At 51.7% G+C, this 23,849-nt stretch overlaps 1 protein-coding gene across 3 annotated transcripts in view; it reads left to right on the forward strand.

Moving 5' to 3' along the window:
- FUBP3 (far upstream element binding protein 3) overlaps window positions 1–23,849 on the forward strand; it is a 48,969-nt gene that overhangs the window by 18,796 nt on the left and 6,324 nt on the right. For 2 of the 3 annotated variants that reach the window (XM_006918059.3, XM_006918060.3), the window contains exons 3-16: window positions 3,581–3,614; window positions 6,201–6,250; window positions 6,639–6,710; window positions 7,957–8,014; window positions 10,022–10,184; window positions 11,401–11,499; window positions 13,889–13,993; window positions 15,002–15,104; window positions 15,851–15,951; window positions 17,909–18,050; window positions 21,712–21,872; window positions 22,650–22,723; window positions 23,034–23,114; window positions 23,323–23,399. In XM_006918059.3, the coding sequence (XP_006918121.1) occupies window positions 3,581–3,614; window positions 6,201–6,250; window positions 6,639–6,710; window positions 7,957–8,014; window positions 10,022–10,184; window positions 11,401–11,499; window positions 13,889–13,993; window positions 15,002–15,104; window positions 15,851–15,951; window positions 17,909–18,050; window positions 21,712–21,872; window positions 22,650–22,723; window positions 23,034–23,114; window positions 23,323–23,399 (1,320 nt within the window). The remainder of the gene's footprint in view (window positions 1–3,580; window positions 3,615–6,200; window positions 6,251–6,638; window positions 6,711–7,956; window positions 8,015–10,021; window positions 10,185–11,400; window positions 11,500–13,888; window positions 13,994–15,001; window positions 15,105–15,850; window positions 15,952–17,908; window positions 18,051–21,711; window positions 21,873–22,649; window positions 22,724–23,033; window positions 23,115–23,322; window positions 23,400–23,849) is intronic. The other variant, XM_015594237.2, reaches the window with a different exon arrangement.

Here is a 23,849-nt window from a genome sequence, read left to right on the forward strand (position 1 = left end):
TGCTGATCTCGGCTGCTTGGGGGCAGAGTTGACCTTGCTCACCATTTTAGCCCCAGGATCTGGCACAGTGCCCGGCACTTGAGAGGCATGCTGGTACGGAGTGCACTCACCTGTGACTGCTGAGGGCTTAGGTGTGAGTGCACCTTCCTCATGAGTAGAATGGGGACTGGTAGTCAAAGCACCTACCTCCTGGGGCACTTGTAGGACCAACTGGGTTCCTGCAGGGGAGGCCCCTGGAAGGGCACCTCGTGAAGCCAGTGGTGGTCTCTGCCACTCTCAGAAGCATATTAGACTGCAAGGGAGAGTGACATTAAGATAAACTTGAGTCTCTCCTCTCTTAAAAATAATGATTTGCAGAATTAGTCACAGATCACTTGTCTAGGGACCTTCACCTGAACTCAACATGTCAGTGTTTTGTGGCCTTGGGGCAAGAATCCCTGCCTTAAAACACAGGAGCCCTTTGAAATGTCCTTGGGAGAAAAGCTTTTTAAAAGCGGTTGGAAAACTGCAGAAATCACCACAGTTAACTAAGTATGACTGACCTTAACGGGCTTGGAAAGGCCGTGGTTAGAGGCAGAGGAGGCTGGAATCCAGGCCAGGCACAGAAGGGGTGTGCTCATATCCTCTGGAAGAGGAAGGTCTGGCTTGTTTCTTTGCCAGTCCTGCAAAAGCCGTGGACATTCCCTCTCCTGCCCTCAACTCACTCACCTGCCTCTGGTCCGCTGCTCCGTCATGAGATGCTGTGTGTTGTCTATGCTGCTAACGAGGATGATTTTGTTCTTTGGGCTTTTTGGTGGGGGGAGGCGCGTAGGGCTGAACTATTGAAATAGATGCATGTTATAAAGTCGGGTATTTCCCTAGTGACATTGTGCTAGCATTTCTTTTGGGGGATGAAAAATGTAGACTTTCCTCCTTACCAATGGGGAGAAAATGTGTCCAGCCTTCCTTTTTTTTTTTCTTTCAAAAATCATTATTGAAATTGGCAGAGTATTACTCTTTAGAGAGAATTTCTCATATTGTAGCATGAATATTTTCTACGGGAGCCTCATTTTCCCGTAGCCCAGGGCTTCCCATTATATAGTATGCGAGGTAAATGAGAGCTACACCTGTGCGCGTTCACGCCTGCGTGCCAGCATCGGGCTAAGATGGACTTTGGAGATGAGATGAACCACCGTCGACCAGCATGCACCATTAAGGGGGAAATAGGGCTGATTTTTCCCGCATTTTTCCTTTTTTGCAGTAAAATGACAGCAGTTACCATTAGATTGCGCTTGATAGGTGTTCCCATACGCGCCCCTCATTTGACCCCTCTTCATCACGAAGCCTAAGCAGAGGCCCAGCGTTTGTGGCGTTGGACATTATGTTTGCTATAGGAGTGCCCAGTGCCTCTTCCCTAACTGCTGGTTTTCATTTTTAGGCACCAAATGGAAATGTTTCCGAAGGGAATGAAACTTTAAATCGCGTGTTTCAGCCTTGCGCTGCAGCATTTGCGTGGCGGGCGGGGGGGACCATTTATCCACCAACTCAGAGTTGGACCTGGGCTTGAGTTTGATCGCCTTCCTCATGATGCGGCTCCCGGCAGCCCATCCGTTTGTGGGACGATGGCGTGTGCGCTTTTATTTTCGATTTGTAAGCACTTCCCCTTGTCAGCAAAGCAGTTGGCCATCAGAAATGACACCTTGTGCGCGACACCCGTGACATGTACTTGGCCAACGAAAAGGAATTTCCTTTTCTGTGATGGGCACAGAATTTCAAACAGCTCTTGACCGGCAGCCCTCTGAATGTTCTCATGAATCTCATGAAGTTCACGGTAGCATTGCCCTTTATTCTCTTTCTGTGGCTTTTCTGGCTGAAGCGGCTGAAGATCATCACCCTGCGACATCTCTCACCAAACAGCACGGCGGGCCAGAACCCGAGGTCCAGCCACGTGGCCCTGTTTGGGGAACAGGCACCTCTCCTCTGCCTTCTCATCGTGTCAGGGCCCGTTAGTTCCTCTGTCGCCAGTGGATTCTTTACCCCTCAGAGAGGAGCCGTGATGGCCAGCAGGGAAGCTGAGCTTGGCCCTTCCACCGGGACAGCTAACCAAGCCCGAGGGCACGCTGCCCGCCGCCGTGCATGGCGGACGCTGCTCTCACATCCAGGGGCTGAGCGTGTGACAAGAATTCCTTTCCCGAGCTGGTAATCGTCCAGTTTTCACGTGAACACTACCTGGCCCGAGCAAGAGTGTTTGTCACATTCAAACTGGAAATGCAGAAAGAAAATTTTAAGAGTCAATGAAGAACAATTCCGTGTCCCTGAGAGAAGCAGGTTAATAGTATCTAATGTCAATATTTTGGCTGCAGACCATTATCTTGCTATCGATCTGGAAGAAACATGGTATTGACTCGGTAGCTTCGTTTACTTTTTGCTAGCATCGTTTCTCTACGCTTTTTCTTCTGTTAAAGTATCAGGATCTGGTTTCTTTTCCTTTGCCTTTTTATGACCAGTTCCTGTCCAGTCAGAAAATGACAAGGTTAAGTTCAAGCAGAAGGAAGAGCAACCGGAGTCTTATATTTCAGATGTCGAACCGTTTCACTCTTTGTTCTGGAGTTGATGTAATCAACTCGCTTATCTTCCCGCTTATCTCCTAGCTGTCTTTCTTAGAACTTCCCCCAGAGCCATATTTTTGAGTGCTCTCGTTAGCATATCGTAGGATTCATTCAGTTCCTTGGAATATGTTTAGGATGTACACTTTTTCATTGTTTGCTGACCGTGTTTCCTGGGCTGCATTTTCCAAAAGAGAAAAACACCCCAGAATCATCTGTGCTGACGGCTGGTGAAGGAGACGTTCATCAGTACCTGCAAGTGGGGAAACAAACAGAAAGCAGAGCCGGAGGGCTTTTGTGGGAACGTGACTACCGAGCTGGTTTTCACACGAGAGGCCGTTTGGCACCGTGGTCTCTGTGAAATGGGCTTGAGCGGTTGCTCATCCTTAGTGTCTTAACGGACTGCTATGGTGGGTCAGCGAAGAGGCCCAAGGAGGGACGAGGCCAGATCCTCTCCGTGAGGTGTTCATGTTCTTGGGAGGATGGGGAGAATGGGGGTGGGGGAGGGGATTGGGATGCCCCGTGGCCGGCAGGAACATATGTGCATGGTCTCAGTGACGGCAGCTGCCATGCATGCAGCATCCTCGCTTCCAAGCTAGGAAATCAGATCTTCTCATTTGTTTTCAAAAGAGAAAGAAGGAAGCCTCAACATCGTTACACTGAGGCTGTACCCAGAGCGGGAGGGAGGTGGGAAGTGCCAGGGATTTAGGCAGGCAGGATTTTCTCCCAGGCCTCTCAGCATGCGGACACACAGATCAATTTCTTATCCTGCGTTCAGCTGGACACTGGGTTAGAGACTGTTGATCAAGACGTCCCCTCCTGTTTCGTATCATGTAACGCATTCATTTCAGCCACTGAGCCTAAATTACTGTTTGCTTGCTTTCTGCCTTCCTCCCCCGCCCCCACCCCCACCATGGCAGGAACTTGTGTAAGGATGAAGTTAGTTTATCCGTGCTAATGCTTTGATTTTTCTTTTCTCTTTCTCTTTGCCACAGTAGGTAACCAGTTAGGGGCCTTGGTACATCAAAGGTAAGCAGTGGGTTATGTTTTATTATTTATTGATCATTTCTAATTGTTTATTGATCCACCATCTGTACTAGAGTGTTAGAAAGCCAGAGGTTGAGAGTGTGAAAAACCACCAGCTAGATTTCTTTAGGACTCAAGTTTTTTGTGGCCCTTTCCAAGACAATGTAAGCTTAAAGGCTAAACTAATACGAGGTATTAAAAATCGGCCATTAGTGCGCGTAAACTTAAAAGACTTGTAAAATGTTGGAGCTGCTCCTTCTGTCCACGTCCATTTAAGTTAAAATAAGGGAATGAAAGTTTCCCTCCTGTTCTGATGGTTTCCTCGGTGTTTTATGAATCCTTAACCTTCACTTGCAAAGATGTCCTGAAGAGGCGTGAGCTGTTGGGCTTTGACAAGATACAGCTTTTGGTCCCCAAGGGGTCACAGGCCTGGGAGGCCAGAACCCTGGGTCTCCTCGCCCCTGCCATGGTGATAGGGACTTGCCAGAGAACCTCAGATGAGTGCCCAGTTGATTCCCTGCCTCGGTTTCCCCTCACAGCCTTCCCGGCGACATTGATGATTTAGAGAGATACAAAGACTGCTAGGCTTTAAAAAGACTGGTCTGTAAGGTAGGATATTTGTGGCCACAATGTTGCCCTTTAAAAAGGGTAAAATATACAGGAAACTATGCCAGACCTTCTCTTTCATAGTAGATGAGGTTGTATGCTATGTATCCGTTACTGTAACATTATCCTTCAGCAACGATACAATTATATCCTTTTGTATTCTACACAAATGTTTGGGAGTTTCTAGAAATCACTAGACATCAGTTAACCTAAAGATTTATCCTGAGTTTTTTGTTTTCTTCGTTTGCTTTGTTTTCTAATGAGTTAAAGTAATTTAAGTGAGGTTGTTAGTATTAAATGTAACTTCCCTCTAAAGCCGTAATTAGTCAGGAGTTTACTTTCCAAAATATTTATACTTTGTGCCTTAGACAAGTTTCAGTCTCGCATTTAGAATAGAGCTGCCTCCCTGGAAGCCCAGAGCAGCTCGTCCTAATCCGTTTCCTCCTCAGAGTCTGCTAAAATCGTTCCTGAGGGTTGAGGAGCTGCCTGAGTTTTGTGACATTTTGTATTGTGATGGTGTCACATGTCTTCTAGTAAATTCCCCAGTAATGTTTCTGAGAATGGGCAGTTTGCGCTGCACACGTGAGCAGCAGTCTCAGAGCTGCACAGACAGGAGCGCTGTCACCCTTCAGCACGGTCAAGAAGCACATCTAGCGGGGGCCCGAGCCTCTTGCAAGAAGCGAGACGCGTTAGGCCGGCTGAGGCTTGGCAGCAGTGACCGCGGTGTTACTGATTAAGAAGCCCGGCCTTGCCTGATTTTGGGGTGAACTTGAGTATCCTTAGGCATATACACACCTGAGGATGTAAACTTTTTTTTGCTCCCATCAAAATGATACAGTGGCAGGTGCTATTTATGCTATTGCATTTCTTCTAAGTGCTGCACTTTCCCTAAAAACATGCACTTTATTCAATTCTTTCCATGATGGGTAAAAATCCAGCTGTGTGAGAGATGTTTAAAAATGCTTACCTTTTTTTTTTTTTTAAACTACTTGCGTTTTGCTTCCTCCTAAGGTAAATGTTTAGATTTAATCGCTTTCTGGGGTGTTGGGCAAATTGGATATTGTCCACAATACGCTATGTGGCAAATTCGAAGGTTGGTTTGAAAGAGCCAGTGCCGTAGTTGTTTAAAAGAAAGAAAGAAAGCGCATGATGGATGGGGTAGCATTCAACAGAAGCACCTTGCAGAGTACCTGAGGTCATCGTTCTGTCCCGATCAATACTAATTAGACCTCTGCTGGATGCTGGCTTCATTTGGGGGTGGGGGGGTCTCACCCTAAAAGACAGAGATATATTAGAAGGAGGCCAGAGAGCAATATAAACTAGGGAAACAAGGAATGGTGAAGAAAAGTTGAATTCTTCTTCACCTGGGGAGGACGCCGGGAAGAATTCCAAACGCTGGCAAGCCCGCAGGGATCTTTAAGTGTCCTGGGGTCGATGGCCGTTCAGTACTTAGCCAAGCTCCGCCACTTCCGAAGCTGAATGAAGAAAAGGCAGTCGTGAGAGGGTCGATGCTGAAAACCCAGAGGCTTCTTCCTCTGCTCCACAGAGACGGAGGCGTGGGCCTTTTCAGGGAGTGATTGACCAAGGGGTTCGTTAGAGCAGGGGTCCCCAAACCCCGGGTCGCGGACCAGTACCGGTCTGTGGCCTCTTAGGAACAGGGCCGCCCAGCAGGAGATGGGCGCCGGGAGAGCGAGCGAAGCTGCATCTGTATCTGCAGCCGGCTCCCCCAGCGCCGGCATCACCGCCTCAGCTCCGCCTCGGATCCTCAGGCGTTAGAGTCTCATGGGAGCACCGGTCCCTGGGCCCGCAAAGGTTGGGGGCCGCTGCTTTCGATGATGCTCTCTAGATGGTTATGGCCATGCTGGCATGATTTCTTTAAAGCCTTTGTCTTCCAACATGGCCAGTGTGGGCAATTTGGGTAACCTAAAATGGCTGCAAAATTCTTTCTTCGATATAGTTTTCCAAAATGTTCTTTGTTTTTAGGGCAGTAATAACAGAAGAGTTCAAAGTGCCTGATAAAATGGTTGGATTTAGTAAGTATCCTCTTGATACACTTCCCCTAATTCTTGTTTATTTTATTTTATTTTATTTTTACTCTTTCTCAGTGTGTCACCTGTAGTCGAATGCTTTTGCACACTGTTCTCTAGAGTCTCAGAGCGCTGTGGGTCTCTCTCCAGGCTGAGGGAATGACCAGCGCGTTGGGCCATGCCCGCCCCCCACTCTCCATCATCCCCTCCCTTCTCACTGGGCCGCAGTACCCTCTGTCTGTCTGCTGCATTTCACCTACACTGTCTGTGGGCTCCCTGAGGCCAACCGGATTTAGTGCTGCAAGCCAGGTGTGAGTGCTTGTTGAATTAAGTCACCATGCGTGGGTAAATAGGGACGGGGGGCACATTCTGAACCCTGTTCACTTTGTTTCAGTTATCGGCAGGGGAGGTGAGCAGATTTCACGAATTCAAGCAGAATCTGGTTGCAAAATTCAGATTGCTTCAGGTAAGGGCTTCTTTTTTCATAGATCTCAGTTTGGTCGAAATCAGTATTTTGCAGTTTTCCAGATTCAGTACTTTGCTTGTTGCTAGAAGTTTAGGAGTGTGGGTAAGTATATACAGTTGCTGTTTTCCCGTACCTCTGGAGCCGGACGCCCAGATGAGGGCCGGAAAGACCAGAGCAGAAGCGGGCCCAGAGACAAGGCCGCCATCCGGCCTCCTGGAGAGACCCAGGGGTCTGTGCCTGGCGTGGCCCCTCCCACGCACCTGCTGCTCTAGGACCTCTGTTTTCTGCACCAGAATGTCATGCCAGACGTAGCAGGGCCTGCAGGAGTCCTCTGGCTTTGGGGTCACTCCTGGGGACTGCTCACCACTCCCCTGGATTCAGCCATCTCTGCCCTTTGTGGAAAGAGGCCAGCTGGGGGCTCTGGCTAAATGGGCACGTGTCAGACACGCGTCAAGGCCTTTCCCAGCCAGGTCCATTCTGACTGCAGTTTGGAGAGAGACAGATTGAGGAAGGAGAGTTTTTATTTATAGTGTTAACATCTAATTTGAGTGTGGTCTCTTTCCGTAGTGGAGGAGGGGGTTTGGAGGACATTCGACTGGAGAAATGTTTGTCATTCTAAAAGATACTGTAGAATCTTGAAGGTAGTAACTAATGTTAGCTGTTTCTCTTTTTCGAGTAAGAATTTTAAGAGGCAGTATTTTTAGGAACAAAGCAAAGCGTCGTATGTGGTGTTGCAAAGTGAGATTTTCCTCTCTCGTCAAATGGCCCAGAAGCAGTTCCACGTAGTTGTCACTGATCTCTGGGAGTATTCAGCAATAACGTGTCCCAGTGTGCAGTCTGTGAAACGTCTTACCAGTGTGCCTCAGCGCTGTTTGCAGACAAGTGATGAGTAAACTACACCGCAAACAGAGACACTGAGGAACAGCGGCTTAAGTGACTCAGGCACTTACTAGCACACGAGCGGGTCAGAAACGAAGCTGAAACCGGTCATTAGGACCAGCTCACAAACCCCTGCTGTGTTCCCCCACCTCCCCCGAGGGACTTGTTTCTACTTTGAGCCTCTGAGGTGGAGCTACCAGCTTAATAGCCGCTCCACGAGTGGAAGCAAACTGTCCTTTTCTGGGAGCCTGGACTTCTGGGCGGCTGGTGTAGGCACCAGCCCAAAGAGACAGTCTGTACACAGAGGCAAGGTGTACGGTTGCCTGATGCCGCCCAACACACCTCATCTTCTTGATTCTTCTTATAGAGAGTTCTGGGATTCCAGAGAGGCCCTGTGTACTTACCGGAACCCCAGAAAGTATTGAGTAAGTTTATTTTATTTACTTTTTCCTTTCACTCTTCTTCCTCCTTCCCCAAACGGGGAGCCACGGAAGGGCGAAACTGTTCCTGAACACTGTCAATCTGTGCTACAGTCTGGCCACCAACGCAGATGCTTCCGTAGAGAAGGATCTCGGAGGTTACCACACCCAGGGAGTTTTTCTGTTACCTTAAACACGCAGGTATCCCCTTTTTAAAAACACTGCAGAATTTCTCAGCTGTCATAACACCTACCTCATGAACCAGGTTCTGAAGAGTATACGTTCACCCCACCTGAGCACGCTAATCACCTTCCTTACTCCTTGTTCGTACCCCCTTTACCTGAGCGGGTCTGGATCAGTAAGCCCCTCACCTGAGCACGGGGGATCCTGGCCCGAGGTCCTCTGCCTGGGCTGATCCCGTTGCCCGTGTGATATTGTGAACCCAACGAATTGACTCTTCCCGGCCATTGTGCCACTTGGGGGGCCATAGAGACCGGCCAGAGGGGGTTTCGACTTTTGGGGCCCTTGTGACAGCCTTAAGACCAGCGGGGCGTTCCTGCCTGGTACACAAGTGCTCAGAGCCTCCTGCACCAGATGCAGGCCTCATAAATCCCAGAACCTCCTGGGGAAAGGGGACGTACTAACATAGCGTCTGCTGGCTTTCCTCTTCCAATCTATCGAGTGGCATCGCATTCGGGGACAGGGGTGCTAAGATTATGTCTGGCTCAATAGGTAGGGCTATTTTATTGTTTCCATTTCTCAGGGAGTCTAGATGAGTTTAAATTCTCTTGTTCTGCCGTAACATTGCAAGCAGTGAACCAGAATAAATAACTGGCAGGTGTGCATTACAGGGCACGCGGGATGGTTCTGCTGGAGTCGAGGCGCTTTGCTTCCAGCACAGGTTAATCTAGTACACAAGCAAAGTATCAGAAAGCTGCTGTGACTGAGATGATACGTGAGGCTGATTCTGTACACAAAGGCGCAAGACTGCAAAGGGCAACACCTGTTTCTCTCCCTCCTCCCTGTTCTTCTAACCGTCCTGCTTTCCGGTCTACCCAAGCGGTCGAGGCAATGGGATTATAACTTTAGGAAGAAACCATTATGCTTTCTTCGGTGCACAGTACAGCCAGCCTGTTTAGTAGCTGAATTCTTCCCTAGTACGGGAACCAAAAAATAGATCGTGGTGATTTAAAGAGCAGATACTGCACATTGCAGCCAGGGAAGATTCTGGTGCAGAAAAGGAAATTGGCCCGACAGATGGCCTCTGTAGGCTGGGTTGTACTGTTTCGACATGGTGGTCTTCCTCCCTCCCCCCACCTCCCCACCCCCCACCCCGCCTCCAAATTAATCAGCACAAAATAGCATTACGTGGGAAACTCAAGGTCCTGAAGATCAGACACAAAAAGCGCAAAGCAGGTGTATATGACGGCAGAGCTGCATCCAGGCACTGCCGCTTCCCTTTCCCGCCCCCGAAACCGAACTGGGGATTCGCAGCCTTAGCTTAAAAGCAGAGCAGACTGGCTGGTTATGGAGGAGAAATTGGGAGTTTGGGGCCTCAGATGACGACTACTAACCCTTGCTTTCTTCCCATCTTTCTCACTGCTCTCTCTCCTGCCTTATTTAACAAACGTCCAGTGAGTGTATACTCTCTTGGGAAGGGTTATGCTGGATTGGGGAACAGCGAGACGCAAAGGGCCCAGAGGTGGTCTCTGCCCCCAGAGCAGCTGACATCCTCCTAGGAGAAGAGACATGTCTGTAGCGTGAATACGAGACCCGAGCAGAGAGCAGAGCGGAAAGGGGGCCGTGTCGGAATGTTGGTATTGTGTGTGTTTTAAATCCCAGCCCAGTGGCGTGGCGGATGGCAGAGGCCTCCCGGGTTGTGGGGGCAGGAGCTGGAGCTGGATGGAGGGCAGCCTTGACTCCTTCGTGCTTTCCCTGGTGCTGTTTCCCTTTCCTGGGTACCCGGAGCGTTCATTTAATGCCGGTTCCCTTGTGGTTTTTTTCCCTCCCAAGACAAGCCAAACGGCTCCTGGGGCAGATCGTGGACCGCTGTCGGAACGGACCTGGCTTCCACAATGACATAGATGGCAACAGCACCGTCCAAGAGATCCTCATCCCTGCGTCTAAAGTGGGTCTGGTCATCGGCAAAGGAGGAGAAACGATAAAGCAGTTGCAGGTGCGTGAGTCCCAGCCGGTGGGCATCGTCCCCCGGCGTCCTGGGCTGGGAGGGCGTATCGTGACTCCCAGCTCCGCGGGCGGAGCCGCTGCCCAGCTCATTCCATGGTTCCTCCATTCGACAGCTGTGTCCTGGAAATTCACTGTGCCCAGGCCTCGTGCCAGCTACGATGCCAGTTCTGGGTCCACGTGAACTTGTAGTGACCATTGTGGCAGTGACGCTCCGTTACCATCAAATGACAGCATCTCAGATAAGAATGCTGTGTCCAGAGCCAGGGGCTCTGAGCCAGCAGCGCTCCCCCTCCTTAGCCGTGCATCTGAAATGTGCTCACGTGCGTTTCAAAGGCCCCAGGTCCGCGTCCATAAAGGTGGGGAAGAGCCGGCCTCGCTCTTGTGATGGGGCCCGTCGTTTCACGCTTGCGTGAGACCCTCAGCACAGAACTCGCTACTGAGCGAGTGCTTCGTGAGCGTTAGCATCCGTTGGCTCCGGAATCCGTCACCTGAGATGCGTGGGGCCGGACGTGTCCTGGGGTTGAACGCCCTCAGCAGGTTCCAGGCCCGTGTGTGACCTGAACCCTGGCCACACAACAGTCACACGCAGTAGGGGCTAGAAGTGCCCGCTCACTTGAGTTCAGGTTGGTTTTATGCCAAATTAGTTACGAACAAACTTTTATTGCAGAGCTTTTGGGCTTTGGAAGTTGCAGGTCAGGGGTTGTGACCTGCCTCTTGTGCTCCTCCCAGCCCAGTCCTTGGACTGTAGAAGGCCCTCGAAGAGTTCAAGGTTCGGACTCCCAGCAGACACATTTTGGCCCCACCCATCAGCTCCGGACAGCTCTTGGGCAGCTTCCTGGCGGAGCCCCCTTCGCCCAAGGCGTGGCGCGCTCGTGTCACACAGCTGTGCGTTCACGCTCACGTGACATCGGGGGACTCGGCCCCGTGCCCACCTTTCATAAAAACAGCTCGTTAATGTTCTAGAGACTGGAACAGGAGGAGCATCTGGGAAACGATTTTCTGTGTCCCATTTGGACGCTCTCTAGCTCGGCCTTTCCGCCCGCATTCTCAGAGGCCAGCTTCGTGGGCCGGGTCTGAGGGCAGTGCCCTGTCGTAGGTGGGACTGCCTTACTGTGGACGTGACCCAACCCCTTGCAGCTTCTCGTGCTCGCCTGCGTTCTCCTCCGTGACAGTGAGGCCTGTACCGCTGTGTGTGCCCCCCACAGGAGCGGACAGGTGTGAAAATGGTCATGATCCAGGACGGCCCGTTGCCTACGGGAGCGGACAAGCCTCTTCGCATCACTGGAGACCCGTTCAAAGTACAGGTAGGAGAGGAACTAGGTCAGGCAGGTCCTGGGGGTGGGGGTGCCACTTGGTAGTAATTCGTACAGCTTTTATGTCATTCAAGAAATTAAAAACTGGATGTTCATTTAAGGTAAGCCATTTTTCCAGACCAAGTTTTATGATGGAATCTAGGTGTGTGTCGCCCAGTACCACACGTGGCTATTTAATTAATTCGGATTAAGTAAAAATGGAGTTTCTCATTTACGTTGGCCATGTTTTGAGTGCTCAGGAGCCATACGAGGTGGTGGCTGTTGTCACGGGCAGTGCGCCCAGTGCGTGTCCCTAACTGCAGAAGATTTCATTGGGTGGCGTAGCACAGTCACGTGCAGTTTTTTGATTTGTTGACCTATGGTCGGCTCAGATGCGGGCTTTGTTGGCTTTTATTTGCTTGTTCTCTCTTGGCCATTTTTATAAGACCTCCAGCTGGAGCGGGAGACAAGCAAGGTGCGCGCACCACACAAGGCACACGTGTGTCCTCCTAGCAAGCGACCTGTGCCCTGAGCTCCCGGGCGCAGAGGACGGCCCTAGTTGCTGAGAGCAGTACGGGCCTTAGTTTAAGTCACCGGGGGTGGTTCCGCCCTCCAGCTCCTGCCGTTTGCTGGAATGTGAGTGCGCCGTGGGTGTGGGGTTGTGTCCGTTGCTGTGAATTTGCTTCCTGTGTTTTTTCTGCCTGCCTGCTTTTGCCGCTTTTAGAGTGGCTCCAAGGTGACCGCTCCCCAGGGTGACCGCTCCTTGGTCAGCGACAGGTATTTCTCTAGGAGCTTTGGGCTTTGATGTGTGGAGGGCAAAATATTTCCCCCAATTCCTAACTGTCGTTCGGCTGAACTCAGATCCACATCATTGTTGTTTTTTCAAGGTACATGTGTAAAACAATGGTTTCAAAACAGGATTGAGGGCCAGTGATTAAAATGACTTCTTTCCGTGGGCCCCAGTCAGCGATGCACCCCTCGCTCACCTCCTGCAGGCCAGGGGCCCCCAAGCACCTCCCCCGCTAGCGTTTCTAGCCCCTGAATGTGAACAGGTGGGCTTTTTAAAACAGGTCTCGTCTTTCCTCGCTTGGCTCACCAGTCCAGCTGCGGCCTCCATGGCTGTGACATCACGGAACCCAGAGGGAGGAGCCGGGGACTGCGTGCCAGACGACGGACGCTCGCCTCCCCGCGGCCCTCCCCACTTACCTTCTCTCTTGGAACCTTTGGTTTTTCTCTTTGGCAGAAAAAATACCTGAGCAAAGAGCTTATTTCATTGATGTGTCATGAATTTGCAGGAAAATAATTAGAATGAAAAGTTTTCAGTGTTTGGGTTGTTTTTTTGTCTGTTTAATTTTAAAGCTGTGTATTCCACAGATTTTACTTGGGAGAAGCTGTCTGTTGTATTTTGGGTAAATTGTAGTTTGCTTTGGTTTTTTCCTCTCCCTAACTTTTTATTATGAAAAACTTCGTACAGAAAAGTCAAAAAGATAGAGCAGACCCCTGGATGCCCTCACCCTACTTATCGTTTTGCCATTTGTGTGTGTGTGGTTTTATTTTTTGACTTAACCACATATAAGTAAGTGGCAGATAGTCTGACTCCAGCCTGAAAACCTACAGCGTATGTCTCCTCAGAATAAGAACTTTCTTCCACAAAACCAGGTCTGAGGAAATAACAGTAATCCTATGACGTCATCTTCGGCCAGTCCACCTTCAGATCTCCCCAAACATCCTAAGGCTTTAACTGCTGCTGGGAGTTGGGGGTTATTTTGGTTTGGGCTGGGTTTTCCAGAACCAGCACCCAGCCACGCTGAGTTGTCGTGTATGGTGCTCCTCAGTCCAGAGTCCTGTGGGCCGGTCCCAGTGTGGGCAGGAAGGACTGACCGCAGTGCGTTCCTCGGGCAGAGGAGGCGAATGTGCCTTGGGACAGTCGCAGGTAGTCCTGATCATTGGAATATGTGACCTCAGTTCTGGAAGGCACTCTGGGCTCCCAGGCCACCTTTTCCTTTTACGTCTCTGGAGCCCCTCTGTGATGGCACCTTGGCGATGTCTCCCACCGGAGCTCTGAGAAAACCCTCCCCTCACTAGAGAGAACACGTGTCGGAAACACCTCGGGGTGACCCAGCACAAATGTGCTGACCCTACTGTGGCTTAAAAGAGGGCAGACGGTTACCTAGGTGGACATTGTGGGCAAGAACACGTCGTTGAAGACTGATCTGTCCGACCCGCGCCAGCAGCCTGCCCCTCCCACGTAATGACAAGGTGATAACTCTTGTCCCACAGCTGAGTGCCTTACGAGTCTTCTAGCCCAAAGCAAGAGGGTTTGGTCTCAGAATTTCACCTGGTGTCACGTCTTCTTCCAGGATTTTGTTTTCCACAATGTCTTTTATCTGTGTTTCTACAGCAAGCAAGAGAAATGGTATTAGAGATCATTCGAGAAAAGGACCAAGCAGACTTTCGAGGCATCCGCAGCGACTTCACCTCCCGAATGGGAGGAGGCAGTATAGAGGTGCGTTGGAGTTACAGGTTTGTGGGCAGACGAGGCGAGGCCGAAGGGGGTAGGGCACGTGTCTCTTGGCTCTTGAACCTTGAGCAAGTTATTTAACTTGCGTCACATCTGTGAAACCCTACGAATGTGCTCGCTCCCGGGGTGGATGTGAGGACAGATGGGGACCGTCAGCCGCATGCTTTTTAGGGCACGGTCTGGTTTCGAGGATTTGCGTCAGCTCATCCTGCTACCCAGGTGAAGAACAAAGTCCAGGTTTTCTTGGTGATTGTGTTGTGATCTTATCAAACTTGGAAGCCAGATTTGTTGAGGAGGTGACCAAAATTGGTCCTTTAGGATGAAGTTTTGGTACATGTTACAACATGGATGGGTCTTGCAAACATCCTTACTAGTAAAATAAGCCAGATACAGAAGAACAAATATTGTATGATTCCACTTATACCTAGAACAGGCAAATTCATAGACATAGAAAATAAGATGAAGGTTACCAGCTGCCGAGGAAGGGAGTTACTGTTCCATAGATCATTTTTATTGGGGACGATGGAAAGGTATAGATATCCGGGGTGGTTGCACAGCATTGTAAATGTATTTAATGCCACCAGGTTGTATACTTTTGAATGGATCACGTGGTAAATGTGTATATTTTACCCCATGAAAAACATGAAAAAAAAATTTGAAAGGACCACTCGTGACTGTGTATAGTATATTTATGCTTATTTCGTAGACTTTGGAAGATAAATTTGTCTATTTTCATCTTTTATATCTATAAGATTTATTCTTGCTTTCATTTTTACAACTGTTTTGATCAAATCTCAGACTCACTGGATACATTTCAGGGACAAGAATGCAGTCATTAACAATATTTTTCTTAAGAGGAAAAAAATACACTTTATTATATCATTTCCAGGAATGTACTAAAAAAGCAAGTTCTTAAAAAAAGAGTGTGCATGTCTTTTAAGAAGAGATAGGTTTGTAAAAAGCTCTGATGAGGTTTTGTTTCTCTGTGCTTAGGTGTCAGTGCCTAGGTTTGCTGTTGGAATTGTAATAGGAAGAAATGGGGAAATGATCAAAAAGATCCAGAATGATGCCGGTGTGAGGATTCAGTTCAAACCAGGTTGGTTTCGATGATTTTCAAGAATCCTTAACATTACGAAGAATTATAAAACACCTTACAATACGAAGACTTTGGAATTAACCCACTTAGATGATCTTTTCCCTCCCTCCCTCCCTCCCTTCCTGTGAGGCATGCACTTGGTCCCCCTTATCCTGTCAGAACATTCTAGCCAGAGGTTTCCAGGGCTTTTTTCCCCCCCACTTAGACAAGTAAAATTGGAAAAATCAATATAGCGTTAACCAGCTTTTAATTTTGCCCAGTCAAGACTTAAAATCTTTGCTTTCATAAAATTAAAGATAACTTAAAACCATAAAAAATGGACGAACGTCTTAGAATAAAGGACCGTTCTTTAAATTTTATAAATTTACCTTCATAAACGAAGTTGTCTACAGTGTCTTTGTTTTTCTCATTTCTCTGAAGATGGGAAAAAACATCACGATGGGCTAATTTTTGGAAAATATTGCCACAGTTCAACCTTGTTTTCCTCGGCCTTCGTTTGCTTGTTTTTAGTTTTGTTTGTTTCTTTAATGATATCTTTCTTAAATGTCTGTATTTGCAAAAGTATTGGCATGGACCATGCAAAAAATGTAGCGTACACATCCCCCCCTCTGGAAGGTGCCCCTGGTCGGGTGGTGTTCTTACTGCTGCTTTGGCACTGGCAGGAATATTGATTGCACATCCGATTGGCCTCTGTCTCTTTCTAAAGTCGGGCTTTTCCTAGTCCCACCTCTCACCTTGTTCCACAGATGATGGCATTAGTCCAGAGAGAGCTGCACAGGTCATGGGACCCCCCGATCGATGTCAGCACGCAGCGCACATCATCAATGAGCTGATACTTACAGCCCAGGTGGGTCGGCTCTGTGGAGTTCAGACACGTCACCTGGAAAGGCAGAAAGTGCCAAACGGGGCTCTCGGGCAGCGCCACAGAGCAGTCGCCCCTCGGGGCCACGTTGGGGACCAGCGCTCTTGTCAGTTCCCTCCCTCCGGGTTGATGGCCAGCGCCTTGCTGCAGCTGTCTCTCTCTCTCGCCGCCTCCCTCCCCTGTTCTTGGGCTCCTTTATTACTCTTCTGCCTTTATTATCCCGAAGTCTAGTTTTTCTTTACACAGTGAGTTCCTGGCTGTTTAAACTGTTCGGAGAAATATATTGCCGACCTCCAAGTTCAAACAATTGTGTGTGTTTAGTATAAAACCATAAGTAAAAGCACTTCGGGATCCTCCAGAGTCTTTGGGACATGAACACGCTTGTGTGGTATTAGCATCTCCACCTGCCCCATTGTCAGTAACGCTGGGGAACCACCGTAACTGATGATAGGTTGGTGCGTCCCCCGCCCCCCCAGGTATGGAGGACTGAGGAAGTCTGAGAACAATCGGAGAAGCAGGCGATTGGAAACTGTCCTCCCAGCTCTGCTATTAGCCATGTGACCTTGGACAAGCCTTTGAACCTCTCTAGGCCACATGTTCTCAGCAGCAAACTGGGTTTTGCACCAGATGGTGCTCCCCACAAGCTCCCCTAAGTCATATGTGCTGAAGTGGCAAATTTATAGACCCCACCCCAGATCTACCGAATCAGAATATCTAAGACGGGGGTTTGGATCTCGATTAGAGTCGCAGGCAGTTCTTAGGATGCGACAAGTTCAGGGAAGAGTCACTAAATGATCTCTCAAATCATTTTTAGCAGAGTTCATGCACCCAGAACTGCAAAGGCTGTGAGATGGTTAGGAGGCTGCCTTGTCCTGGAGACCGTGGCATATCCAGAAAGCTGGCTGCGTGCGTGTACCTTTTCCCCTGAGTCTAAGTTACCTTGTTGACTGTCATTTGTTGCTCGTAAAAGCAGAGTGCGGGAAGAAAGCGCTCGTTAGCTCCGCATTTGCTGGTTTAGATTCTGGGTAAATGTTCAGTTTTCTCTTAATCAGTGCAGGCAGGCTCTTTCAGACGTGTCTTCACCATGTTGAACGTCTCTTCAGTTTCTCCCTCCCGTGACAGAGCGCAGCTCACTCAGGTTTTCCCTCAGCGTTTGAAAGATCTAAATGCAGCTCCAGAGGGACTCGGGACAAAGGCTGGAATGACCATTTATTGCCCTCTGATGAAAGGAATCTTTCTCTGTTAGGTGTCAGATGTGGGTTTTGCTCTCTGCTGGGGGGGACAGTGCGAGCACCTCAGACTCTTCTCCACACCGTGCGCTTCAGTCTAGCTTGTTCCCTCTCTCTTCTGGGGACAACTGGTTTTTCTCTAAAACCCTTTTATCCATGTTTGCTGGTCGGATTGTGGGGTGTTCTGACTCGTACAGCAGTGTCCGAATTGTTCTTTATAGCAGCCTGGTTACGGGGCGTCAGAAGTCATACGTTGTCTGTCTCTCAGATGTCACTTTCAAATGCCTGCAGCTTTTCAGCATCTAATAAATGACTCCTGGTAGGCTCAGCACGTGTGAGCCCCGGGAAAGGCAGCCTCAGCGTTGAGAGGAAAACCAGCCCTGAACTTGTAGATGGGAGCCCAGCAGTGCAGACTTGGGGGAGGGGGCGTCGGGCTGCAGAGCAAGGCGTTTATCCTTGATTGCCTGTTTCAGTTGGGTCCGCCTGTGCTGTTCTAAACCACGTGCGTTCATCCGCACGTGTCGTCTTTGGACGCGCCTCTGATTTGTGTTAATTCTGGTTTTAAAGAGCACTTGAGAATCTGAAATGTGGAAAGGTGCTCAGGTTCTCATGTGTGGCACTGATTACATCCTGTCACTTACCCTCCTCCCTGGAGACGAAAAGTGCTAGTGACAGTGGCAGAAATCTTCACTTGAGCTTCCCTTCCCTCCCAGGAAAGAGATGGCTTTGGAGGCCTCGCAGTAGCCAGAGGAAGAGGCCGTGGCCGTGGCGACTGGAGCATGGGAACCCCTGGTGGCATCCAGGAGATAACATACACTGTGCCCGCAGATAAGTGTGGCCTCGTCATAGGCAAAGGTAAGAGGCAGCTGCTGGGGTCCTTATGCTTCTCCAGCTGTTTACCTGAGAGCAGACAGCTCACGGATAATGACCTCCAAAGCATGACGTCGGGTCTGTTTGCAGCGCTTGACTGAAGGTGCCAGGTCTGTGGCATCTGCTGCTCTCTGCAGGAACCCTGCTTGGCGTGGATCTTCTCCTGAGTGGAGGCAGAGCACGTGGACAGACGTAGTGAAGCAGCTTAGTTGTTGAAAGGGCGCCCAGCACAGGGTGATTGTCGGCCTCTGTCGGTCGGTGGATGGATGAGTAATTAACTCGCCTCTAAAGAATTTAGAGGAACAGTCAAGATAATTTCCCCAAGTGAAGATGACTCTCCGATGTGCGTCACTGTTTTCCTTCTTGGATTTGGGCATTCGGTCTTTATGGACACAACGCGGCTTTGATTCTTTGAGCACAGTGACTGCGAGTAACAGACACCCTGTGGAGGGCAAGGAAAATGCATTTGTCAGTTGTTTCTAGGCACTTTAGAGAACATTAGGTAGAAACCCTCATTGATGGCTGATGTGGCTCCTTCCCACCCTTCAGTGAGAAGCGAGGGAGAGAGCAGGCCGATTTCGAGGCCGCTCCGGCTTGTTCATCTGGGCTAGCCTTGGGACTGAGAAAGGCTGCTGGAAGTCGCCTGCGGCCCACGGGCCCCTCCCCCAGCAGCAGGCTGCGCTGCCCTGTGCGCTCCAGGCCAAGCCCCGCTGTCAGCTGGGGAGGTCCATGTGGAGCTAAGTGTTATGTTTGAGTAAATAAGTCTCCTCACAGTTTCTCCAGTTTCTGTGATTTCCAGCCACCTCTTAGCTGTCAGAGGTGACTCGTATTCCACGGAGCCTGGTTTGGGACTGTCTCCACCACCGAAGGCCAAGGCCACCGCAGCCCCTCGCACGAGCTAGTGCAGGGTAGGGCTCCCTCTTGACCCTCTCTCGCTCCTCCCAGAGTCTGCATCGGGCCCTGCCCCGGACAGCGGGTTTCTGTGCTCTGTCATAGTGTTTATCTGGATCTGGATCGCCCTTTAGATGAATAATCTCAGGTGGTGGGAACAACGTAGGTTTGTTTTAATTTCCTAGCAGCGCGTCCACGCTGATGAGTGTTTCGTGGATATCGTTAGCTATGGCAGGTCAGACACTACCCACGCCGACGGCTTGGCTGTCGTGAGAGTAAGTCCAGCTGACGCCTGTAGGTCGAGCTCAGAGCTAGGTTTCTGTGCCTTGCGAGAGCCCTTTTGTCTGCGAGGTTTTCATGTGAACATGTGTCTCCTCTAGACACTGGCGGAGCCTGGCCCTCTTCCCTGTGACAGTCCTTGTAGTCACTGAATCCTCTGTGTTCCCAGGACAGCTTCTCATAGCTTACCTTCTGCAAAGTCATCCCCAGTGATTCCCAGAGGGAGCCGTGACTGATACTGTGTCCATCGCTCAAGTCGCAGCCTTGAGAAGCCCAGGAAAAGTTTTGTTGGCGGGAGGTGGGGCTTTCTGTACCCCCCGCAGAGGGCTGGGTATGCCCACTCCTCCTCCTTGGGAAAGGCTGGCGGGTGAGGGGGAGCCAGCGAGAGGGGAGAGGGAGCCACACGCAGTCAGGCCCTGCTCCCCTGCTCCAGCCCTCGCACAGACGCTGCGCCCCCCGGGCCCCTGCCGGATTTCCATGATAAATACCGCAGTAGTGACAGATAGTGTGGCCATCCCTGCTCTTGTCAGCCGGGCCTTTTAGCAGGTTTGATTAATTGCTTTACGATTTCACATCCAGCCGGGGGGCCACTGGTGGGTCGCTTCTGTCCCCCATCAGGTGGGAGAATGGAGCAGGCTGCTGAATGAGTCTATAGACAGCCACCATGTGCCAAGCTGGTGACCTCATTTTGAAGGAAGATGAACTTAAATTAACTCCTTCCGGCCCCATGCAGTTTTGTGGGGCCTCCCCACCTCATTAGCATGCGCCCGGGGCCTCAGGGAAGAGGGCCTGTGGGGCTGCTGGTCCCCGCGCCCACGGGAATGGGGCGGGACTCGTGTGGCACCCGTGGGGTCTCAGTCTCCGACGCGCCCGCCCTCTGTGCTCTGGCCCCGGAACGAGGTGGCATCAGGGCGGGTCTGGGAGGAGTCCTCCGGGTGCTGGGTGGGTCATGGCTCTTCAGTGCTCCCCAAAACGCTGTTGCTGAGGAGCGGAGCTGCCAGCTTTCATGGCGCAAGAAGAGAAAGTCCGCGCCCTGTGAATGAAGGGCGGTGGTTGCTGCCAGGGACTTCCTGTGCTGCCCGGTGCCGTCCCCAAGGCAAGCGTGTTTGCTCGAGGCAGAACACAGGGACACTGTTCTTCAACTGTCGCAGAACTTTTAAGAAAATCGTGCACACAAGACTTTGGTCTGCCGACATCTTTTTAATTTGGTTTTAAATTTAAAACCATCCTGAACTCAGCTGACATAACACGCAAGCGACGTCGAACAGGGCGTTACCCAAGTGTCCTCGCTCGCTCTCTGGTTTCCTCCCCAGAGGGTGAGGGCTGCTCCCACCGCCTTCTGGAAGGACAGCTGGGCCCAGGCTACCGCTTTGCCTCTGACCCTTGCGGAGTCCCATCAAGAGGTCGGAGTGTCCCCTACTCACCTCCTTGACGGGCCGTTCAGCTGTGGCCCTCCGCAGTGGAGATGGAGGGCAGGGTAGAGTGTGTAGAGGATTGTGGACGTGATACAGGGAAATGACAGGTGTCATGTGGGGTTCGTTTTGACTCTGGGCGGTGAGGGGTGACACAGAGGCTGGCCTTTAGTTGTCGTTTTTGATCAGTGGGGGCTCCCTGGTTCCCTGCACCAGATTTTCCACAAGATTGTCATTTTCCAGTTTTGTGGACGCTACACGTTTTCCTTGTGTTCTGGCTCCCCCTTAATCGAGCAGAGCTGATTCGTAAGTTGTGTGAAATTTCAAAAGAAGAATCAAACCATTGTTTGGCCGGTGGAGCTTTTGTTACGCAAATTTCATTAAGAGACTGGGACTCTCACAGGTCTTTCAAAGAGTCCAACTAAATGTCGGAGCCAGAGCCAGCTCCACCCCAGTCAGCTCCACCCCAGCCCCTGCGACCCCCATCACTGCCTCTGTCTAGCCCTGGCCCGCCCTCAGAGGAGGCAGGGACTTGAGAAGTGACAAGATGGGACATTAAAGGCCCACATGGGCTCTGGGCATTGTTGGGGGCTGTGGCCGTCTGTTTGACCCGTGGAGGGAGGGAGAGCAGCAGCGCGGTGGCCGTGCTGGAGCTGAAGGCCCCATTGTACCATGGAGGGGCCGTCAGGTCGCCATTCTCGTGCTGAGAAGGACGGAGTGCCTTCCCTGGGCCGAGGCCTCCGGCTGGGCGGGTGCCGTGGTGGCGCAAATCTCCGAGCCACTCCAGGCCCCTACTGAGGACACGGAGACAAAAACCAGCAGGTGCCACTCGGTGGTGTCTGTGGCCTCAGCCTGGCCAGAGAGAAGGTTCCGGTTCTGGTTTTTGCCAACGGGAGGGCCCTGGGTTTGTTAGAGCCTGTCCGAGGTGAACAGGAAGGACTTCGCCCCTCCGGCGAGTGCGGAGTGCGGAAAATGCCCTTCTCTCCCCTTCTGGAGTGTTCCGTAGGGCCCTGGGGTTCACCATACTTGCTGCTTATCCTCATCTCGTGTCCTCCCATCTGCAGGGGGTGAGAACATCAAAAGCATAAACCAGCAGTCGGGAGCGCACGTGGAGCTTCAGCGGAACCCCCCTCCCAACACCGACCCCAGCCTGCGAGTATTCACCATCCGGGGGGTTCCCCAGCAGATCGAGGTGGCCAGACATCTCATAGATGAGAAAGTTGGCGTACGTACAAGGCCCTTTCCCCACCCGGCTTACTAATGGCTGGGTTTTCTGGTGGATGTCCAAGGTACCTGTTTTTCCCTAGAACCTTGTACTTCCTGTGCCTTTCAGTGCTCACATCATGTGGGGGCACCCCCTCCCGCTCTGCTGAGGGGGAAGATTGGGACCCGAGGGTACCAGGGCCAGGCCCAGAGGCGATGAAGGAAGCCTTCTGGCAGAACTCATCGAGGCCACCGCAGCTCAGGCCCCAGAGCCGTGTCCCCTGCAGGCTTAGATGAGCAGCTGGGGCGGCAGCAGCCGTCCCCCAGCACTGCCCTGGGACCCCCATGGCACTGCCCTGGTGGCCAGCCCTGCAGGCAGCTTTCATTGACTCTGGCTTTAGTTTCAGGCACCTCAAAGCAGATAAAGAAAGGGAGTGTTGATGGAGGACAGATTGGCCACTGCTTACCTCAAAGGGGACGTAGAATGGCAGAAAGAGCCGTGGGCCAGCCTAAATTGACGGGAGAGTCAAGCAGGTTGGTCCCTAACCCCAGGGTGACATGCTAGGGCAAATGTGGTGGTGCCAGTATTGGCTGTGTGGTGGTATCGGTCACTCGAGGGGCAGAAGCCATTTCTGCAAATCAAGTCCGCTGTGGGGAAGGAAGGCTAGTGTGAGTGCCATAGGGTATCTTTACTTCGCTTGACTGTCTCCCCGAAAGCTGTGGTTTGCCTTGGGGGGGCCTGGGCAGAGGGCAGAGGTGCATGTGACAGGCGGTTGAGAGTCCTTCTCTGCCCCGACAGGGTGCCAGTCTTGGAGCACCTGGAGCCTTTGGACAGAGCCCTTTCAGCCAGCCACCTGCTGCACCTCATCAAACGTGAGTCGCTTCGGGAAGATTCCCTCCTCTCTCCCACTCTCCCTCCCAAGAGGGCCTCCTTTCCAGCTGTTTCCCGGGAGTGTCGGCCAAAAGCCCGCAATCCTGGGTGCGGGCGGGACTCATCTTTATCTCTCACCAGTCTGTGGCTCGCTGGGGTGAGAGCTTTCCCAGAGGACAGAGGGTCTTCTGGTCCCCGCCAGCATCCCCCAGGGGAGCTCACTGCCCTGGGGCCGAGGGGCCGGGAGATGTTTGCAGAAGAGATGTTTGGTCAGGTCCTCAGGCTTTGGCTTTGTTTTCCGCTGTCTTTCAGCACCTTCCCTCCCCGGAGCTCAGGGTGCTTCCCGAACATGGCTGCTAAAGTGAACGGAAACCCCCACAGCGCCCCTGTGAGGTCGGTGCCCTGCCCTCACTCCCCACATGGTTCTGTGGGGACTGGGTCGCGGTCACCTGGCCAGTGCCAGCGAGGACCAGCGGGCTTGCCTGGAGGGGCGGGGCGGTGAGCAGTGAAGAGACAGGGCGATGGCGATGGCGGGAGGTGCGCCCAGGTGAGGAGGGGGTGTGACAAGCACTGGAACAGCTGGCTCTTTTCTCCTGCACAGCGGTCCTCCGGCCTTTCTCGCCCAGGGCTGGGGCAGCACCTACCAGGCGTGGCAGCAGCCCACACAGCAAGTCCCAGGTGAGTTTCTTGGCGTCAGCTGCTGGGCCCGCAGCGCTCTGTTCCAGCTTCTGGCCACCAGGCCTGGGACACCCTCTCCCGGAGGTGTCAGGCAGCCTCTCGGGGCATCAGGCATGGGCATCGAGAGCCGGCAGCAGGCCCCGCAGGCACGGGCCCCACGCGGGGAGAGTGGAGAGAGCTCGTGCACAGCGGGCGGCTGCCATGAAACGGCACCGCCTCCAGCGGGCCCCGTGCTCTCCTGGCCCACCTTCTCGCACCTTTCTGTCCCATCTGCTCTGTCTTCAGTGCTGTGGGCTTGTCACTTTTGTTCCCCAAGAATGGGTCAGTAAGGTCTGCGGGGCGTGGGAAGGTGTGGTTTGACCTGAGCCCCCCTCCCTCCGGCCACAGCTCTGCCCCCACCCTGCTCTCCCAGGTGTCCCTGTCCCTTCCCTCCGTCCCTCCCCCCCACCA

This window comes from Pteropus alecto, unplaced genomic scaffold (genome assembly GCF_000325575.1).
Source record: "Pteropus alecto unplaced genomic scaffold, ASM32557v1 scaffold67, whole genome shotgun sequence".
Classification (NCBI taxonomy): domain Eukaryota; kingdom Metazoa; phylum Chordata; class Mammalia; order Chiroptera; family Pteropodidae; genus Pteropus; species Pteropus alecto.